The sequence below is a fragment of the Diospyros lotus genome, chromosome 3 (genome assembly GCF_014633365.1).
Source record: "Diospyros lotus cultivar Yz01 chromosome 3, ASM1463336v1, whole genome shotgun sequence".
Taxonomy (NCBI): Eukaryota; Viridiplantae; Streptophyta; class Magnoliopsida; order Ericales; family Ebenaceae; genus Diospyros; species Diospyros lotus.
In genome coordinates, this window is record NC_068340.1 from 35,970,060 (window position 1) to 35,977,641 (window position 7,582).

The following is a 7,582-nucleotide window of genomic DNA, read 5'->3' on the forward strand; positions in this document are numbered from 1 at the left end:
AAACCATGCTTGACCCAGCCAGATTTTTTAGTGCTAGCTAGCTAGCTTGTCCAATGACGAGATCATGTCACTTCACGCACACATAAATCTATATATATATATATATATGAACCCCACGTACGTCCAGAGGTTAGGGTTTCCAACTGGGACTTGGCTTCCTTTAATTAGGGAGAGGAGTAATTGTCTGCGTCTTTCATTTACCCACATTTTCATTATTAAACATATAATTAGGGTGGGTGGGTGGGTTGTTTAACATAATTTTTAATTTCCAAATTAATTGTTCATCACCTCTTGGGTATTGTCTGTCTGTCACAGGCTGCCGGCTGCTGCTCTGTCCACTAACTGATAACTTTTTTAAATTCCCACTTTGCAAATAAATTGGCCGATCATCCTGGTTAGTTATATCCCATCAAAACTTCACAATCAGCTAGCTAGCTAGCTAGCAGTAGCTGGCTAGCTATAGGTTAATTAATCGTCAACTTCTTCCCCAACATGGTGTGAGCATGCATTCCCATCAAAATTCCATAATAATAATACATATATGCATATAATGCTTAATTTTCAAGTTGCTTTCTCCCATTGTCGTGGACACCCATCGATGTTACAGATTTTGTCATATTGTTGCTATTGTTGATGTGCATTTCATCCTTGCCATTATTTCATGGCCGAATGAATGAACCCTTCAAATTAATATTCCATGCCGCCATTCAATTTTTATGCTTTTTTTACGTTCAAATGTCTTAGATGAAAAATTAAATTAATGTTTTTTCAGTTAAATAATTGTTAAGAAAAAAAGTTGTGTAATTCTATACCCTCGAAATATAAATCGATCGAGTCCCAAAGGAAAATTTTATATATATCATTTTTAAACAAAATAAATAATCAGGATAATGTGCAAAAGGCCGGGTGAGGTCTCTCTCAAGGAGTTATAGTTTTAATAAATGGTCAAAATTATAATCTAGTAAACCCCTACTGATCTAGCTACCCGGGCTACTTAATTAGTTGATAATTGACCTTAGAAAAAAGACTTCATTTCAATAATATATGGAAGGACCCACCTGGTCTCGTCTGGTCCCCCCCCCCCCCCCCGGGGATGCTGTCATTTCATAATACCCTTATATATTGGCATTACAGTGATTGGGGAGGTAGAATATTTATTATCTCTTTATCTTTAATTTTGTTGAATTTCCTTCAATGTTTAACGTAATTTTATGTCATTAGAATATTTAATATTTGTGTCTTATTTTTATGAAGTTATTACTCTCTTTTTCTTTAATACATATATTCTAAAATCTATATGCATGAAAATATATATATTTTATATTAAAAATTATAAGAATATATATATAATATATAAATTCAAATGCCCCCCCCCCCCCCCGACGGGGAATTTATTAAATTAAGTCCATTCATAATATATTAAATAATTAAAAATATATGAAAATATACCATTATTTATAAAAAGATAATATAACATTTCGTTTCATTGGAGTAAGTACTCATCTCAAACTTCACCAATAAAGCTTTGACTTAGACTTAGTGGGTTGCAGAAGCCTTAAATTCTTATTAAATCTCGAATTTTTCTTTCAACGTTTGGTTAACAATTATTATTTATATTATTATTATTATATTATAGAGTTGTACTTGAATACTTTATTAATTATTATTATTATTGAATTTGATTATATTCTTGACACCTACGTTATACTCTTAACTAAATTTAATTAAAAAGGTTACGATATCGTTACCTTCAAATATATAACTTACTATTTTTAGAGACAAAACTTAACTAACATCCCCATACCATGCTAATCCCAAGCGGGCCCGCCCTTAGACCATTTTATTTTATTATTATGAGGAATAAATGATCCTCCAAACGGGCGAACACACCCAACCTCAACTAGGCCAAGATGGGACCACTAGCGTTATCCTTATTTTATTATTATTATGCAACCAATGTGAGGTGCTTGTGCATCCGTAGCTTTCTACAAAGAAAAGATTTACTTGGCCACGACACACTCCTATTATTTCCCTTTTTTTTTTGTTAAGGGGTACTCCAGTATGTATCACTCATTAAAGTATTTTTAATATTAATTAATAATAAATTTGTTATATTTTATCTATCAATAAAAACATTTAAATGTTAAAAACACTCATTAGCAAAGCTTATAAATTAAAAAATATTACCATTTCTAAATAAATAAGCACAAAATTTCTGGAAGTAAAACTATTTTTATTGGATAACAAACAAACCACAGTACAGACGCGTCGGAAACCATGGTCGGCGGTCGATCCTACCGCCCAGGACACGGATAAAACTGTAACCAAACAACCCCAAGCTTGAAAATGAGATACACACGCACACACACGGGACGAAGCGAAAGCGAAGCTAAACACACTCAAAACAGAAACTGGTCTTACATTGTTTTAGACGCCAAGGTACCTCACCTCTCAGCGCGTACACGCTAGCCGGTTGTACCTTCCCTCTTTATTCTACGATATTACAGTACACGCGGCCGTAGCGGATCAAATTAATTATATGGCGAGGACGAGGCCAGGCACGGATTTCCCGACTTGATTGGAGAGGCGGCTCTCCCAGACGGAGGGGCAGTGGAGGGCGGAGATGGGGGACGTGGAGGGTGATGGGTCGGCGCTGTTGCTGCCGAGGACGGTAACGGTGAGGGACGTGTTGAAGTACTCTCTAACCTGGGTGATTATCCCATCCGTGACGGTCCAGGCGTGGACCCAGGAGATGGATCGAGTGTGGTCGCAGCCCTCGACGAGGACGGTGGACCCAAAGGCGGCGACGGACTGCGGAGCGAATTCGAAGTCGTCGGCGGCGTCGGAGGAGGCAGTGCCGGTGAGCAGTCGCATCATAAACTGGTGGGACGGGGGGCCATGGAACCACCACTCGAGGTCGGGGGCCAGGAGCTTGTGCACCGTATCGACGTCTCGAGCGCTCAACGCTTGGTACAGGGCGCGCACCACCCTATTGTTTCCAGACTCATCCACAATTTCCCCTGAGTTAGCCAGTTCTTGCACAAAGAGAGAGAGAGAGAGAGAGAGAGAGAAGAGAGAGAAGAGAGAGATATAGGTCAGTTGCTACTTTAGGAAACGGCAGAATATATGGAAGCAGCAGACGGAGAGAGTCGATGCGACTGGGAGATGATGGAACTGATTCGGAGTCGGAGATGCGTTGGGGATCTTAAATAGGCTGAGTTAGGGGCAGAATTGTCCTTTTGGTATTGTCTGTTTTTTATTTTACTTTGGTGATCAGCTCAAACGTGGCCGAAAGATTAATACGAAATGTAGTATTTTTAGATAAAGTTTTGAATTTAAAGTATTATGAGTAAAACAAATTAGTAGTAATTAATTTTTTTTTTTTTTTTTTTTTAAGGAGGGGGAGGGGGGGGCGATATAAATTATAATTGCGTGCTGGGACGGACATTTGGAGAGAGTGAGAGTCAGTCCAAGGTGGGGGGTGGGGACCGCTGCAAGGAGCTCGTGAGAAAATGTCAAGCCAACTTTTTTGACCCGCCCCAGCCAACGTTGGATCAGCAAGGACTCCTCAAATTACAATTTCTTAGAATTTGTATTTTTCTTGATTGATTTCATTTGAGGCTTAATAAATTATATTTATTTATAATATTTTAAAATAATCATTATTACATAATTTTTTATATTCCTGTCCCTGATTACACATAAAAAAAATGACAAATTAAACTTTTGACTCGTGTAATGGAGAAATCGAATTCAAGAACCACTAAATTACACTATCATATGGTTTGTTCTTTTACTATTTGATTTGTGTCTTGATAATATTTATTTATAATATCTTAACTATTATTTTCAAAGAGAAGGGTGCTATTATATTATTAACCATATATAAGTAAGTATAAGCCAACTATTAATATTACTCTTCCTTTTTGGGTCTCTAACTATTATTATTATTATTATTTCTAATTTTAAGGGTGGGTGCTATTGTCACTGCATGAAAATGAAATGACCAAAAGATTTGTTTTAACAATTCAAATTAACATTTTATGATATCTATATATATATAACTATTAATTTAGATAATAAAAATATAAAATAATATTATCTTACATTTTTTTTTTATTGTTATGACGTGGGCAAACGTAGAAAAACAGCTGAAAAGTGCCGTGGCCAGTGGATGGATGCGGACTGGACGCTGTTTTCAAGCAAAGACCTCCACCTGTCACGTTCCTCCCTCCCCCGGTACCTACTCCCCTTTGTCCCCTCTACTACGGTTAAAGACCCCTTTAATTAAAAGCGTAAAGCAGTAACAGTAATAGTAGACTAGTAGTAAATATATGTTGTTTTTAAATAAAAATTATTTATTATATGTGTTCATTTTAATTATAAAAAATATATATAATAATATTGTATTAATTAATTAATGAGAGTATAATTATATATTCACAAAATCTAATGTGTAAGTTTGTAAAAAACATAAAAAAAAAAATAGTAGTAAATTTATTTCTGAAAATGTAACACAGAGAAATGCATAAAAATAAGAAAATTAGGATGTGTTTGATTGTAAGGGTGAAATTTGGGTGAAAAAAAAATGAATTTAAGAGAAATTGAATTCTTGGAAATTAGAAGTTGCTGTTTGATTGGTATAATTTTTTACCTGAAAAATGATGTTATTTTTTATCTTTTAGTGTTTGATTGATAATATTTTTCATAGAATTTGGTCATTTTCTTGGCATTTCGTGTTTGATAGGCATTATTTTCCATAAAAAATGACACATTTTTCATGAAATTCAATAGTAAAAATGTATTAAAAAATATTTAATTTTATACAAAAAAATCAAAATAATAACGTATTTTAAGTTAACTAAATTATTTTCTCAAAGAAATGAAACCACAAAATTAAAAAAAAATTATTTTCCAAACTTATTAATTTATACGTAATTTTTTATTTTTTTTCTATACATTTTCTTTTCCATGGGTTCTTTTGTTCAGCTCCAGCAATAAGCGGAAGCAATTTTGAGAACTTTTGGAAACAAAATTATGAGTGCCTAAGCCCAAGCAGTGAAAGCATGCGCATAGTGGATTTCAATTGTCTGAAAAATTAGAACTTCTCCTCCCAAGAAATTTTATTTCTTTGATTTGAAAGAAAAAGTCACCACTTGAGGAGAAATGAAAAAATAAACTTCCTGAAAGAACTTAGTTGTCAAACAGTGTAAGGGTGGAAAATTAGGTGAAAAAAAAGTCTTTTCTAAGGAAAAAAAATTGACTATCAAACAGAGTCTCAGGAAAAAGGAGAGTGGGGGGAGACTGGGAAAGAATTGAGAGAGATATATCACCAACACAGCATTACACATTGGGCATTGGCGTCTGTCGGTGTCGGGACTTGCGCATTTTGCATACGCAGTGCCAGCGGACTGACTATTGATTAGGACCCCCCACTCCCACCCCCACTTCTCTTTCTCCTCATTCCCGTCATCTAACGCCGCCCATTCTTCCACATTACACATGAAGTTATTTTATTATTGGTTATCAATGTACCACGCCACCAATCCAATTCCTTTTTATTCACTTGGAGTGAACTTTATTCGTCTAATCTTCAAAATTAGGTCCTTTTTTTTTGGCATATCTTTAGATAAATTCAAATATAGGCATATTCTATATACATTCAGAGTTATACATTCGGTATAATTCATACCAGACTTATCTTTCAATTTTTTGTTGTATTTCACCTAAATGGTAACTTTTAATAATAATTTTATCTTTTAAATCACCGCATTGATTCAAATTCCAATACCTTATGTAAAAATTTAAGACTGCGTTCTCTTTGTTGTTTTCAAGTCATTTTTAGTTTTCAATTTTCTAAAATAATAAAAACGCATTCTCTTTACTATTTTTAAAAATACATTTTTGAAAACAAAAAAAAATTTATAAAGAAAACTCAAAACAACAAAAAATGTTTTGAGTGTTTTCATCCAAAATAAACTCAAAACTCAAAATATATTTATTTATTTATATTTTATTATTATAATAGAAAAAATATTACAAAATTCATTAACTTTAAAATGTATATATTTTTTAATAATATATTAACATTGAATATTTATAATTTACTAAATAATCAAATTTATTGAATAAAATATCATTAAAAATTTATTTTCAAAATTTCAAAGAGAACTCGTTTTCTAATTTTTTGTTTTGAGAAATAGTTTTTTAAAATGACAAAGAGAACGCGTTTTCAATTTTCTAAAAATAGACTATCAAAACAGAAAATTGAAAATGAATTCAAAATTGAAAAGTAAGAACGCAACCTAAATATTTTATCACTCCGTCATGTTGCGATAACAATTCAATTCCTTGTTGTTTGTTAAGGTGTTAGCTTCAATACCCTGCTCTTGTTCACATTTTAGATTTTAATTTTCAACTTTATTAAACTCTGTTATAAATAAATTTTAACAAAAGTTAATATATATATATATATAAATACAAGAATTAGTTGGATTGGATTAGCAACCAACAAATCCAAACCTATTAAAACCAATCAAGGTTTTATTTTAATGTTTATTTTAAATATTATAAAACATAATATGTGCTATTTAAAAAGACTTAATCTCTACTAATTCAATACTACCTATCACATTGTTAATACATAAAAAGTTTTATTTTTTATTGATAATTTAAATATTTGATCATGAGTTTTATTTTACTTTCATCATAATTTATCTTAATATTATCTACAAATTTTTTAATTATATAATAATTAATATTACTTAATACACTTTTAAATATATGAAGTCTTATGTTTGATTTTTTAAATTTTTATATCATAATTTTGATCATTTTATATTTAATTTATTTTTTTAAAAAATACATTCTCCTTGACCATGCTTCAACTAACCCACTTTGACTAGCCAATCATGAACCTCTCATTTTTCTACTTCCAATCCAATTTTCAAGTCTTAAGTGTAATTTAATAGAAGGAAATGGTTGAAAAAACCTATTATTTTGATAGAATTTTGGATAAATTGCATACAAACCCTCTTTGAATTAAAAAAGCTTATAAAATCTCTATGATTTATTTTGTTGCACAGACACCCATTTCCTCACCAACGATATTAATTTAAAATTAATTACCTAAAATTAACCAACAACAAAAATAGAAAATACAACATCAAAAAACAAAACCAGCTGCTGAAAACAACCCGTCAAAATATCAAGTTTCATCAGCTGGCGCCCCCATGGGCATAGTACGGTTAGTTCTTAAATAATAGATTGCACCCATGATGTAGATTTGAGTTATTACAGTCACAGTATGGGAGTTTCACCCTTTTGTAAAGGTGGTTTTTTATGGACACCATGCACTATGCTTCCTACTTAGTGCGCTGCCGTGTACCATGATTAACCCCTCCCACGTGCATGGAACAGTATGTAAGACACCCTTAAGGTGAGGAATTTCACCTTGCACCCAAGTTTCGTTAGTTGGCAATAAATCCAATGACATGGTTGTTAAATTAAATTCCCAATTTTACGGGTATGATTTTACGATTTTTTGTATCGAAAACCCTTATGATTTTACGATTTTGAAATT

At 32.4% G+C, this 7,582-nt stretch overlaps 1 protein-coding gene across 1 annotated transcript; it reads right to left on the reverse strand.

Moving 5' to 3' along the window:
• Positions 1–2,212: 2,212 nt before the first annotated feature.
• Positions 2,213–3,173, reverse strand: LOC127796190 (wound-induced protein 1). Its single transcript, XM_052328202.1, has one exon. The coding sequence runs from the start codon at positions 2,875–2,877 to the stop codon at positions 2,536–2,538; it is 342 nt and encodes a 113-aa protein (XP_052184162.1). The 5' UTR covers positions 2,878–3,173; the 3' UTR covers positions 2,213–2,535.
• Positions 3,174–7,582: the final 4,409 nt, after the last annotated feature.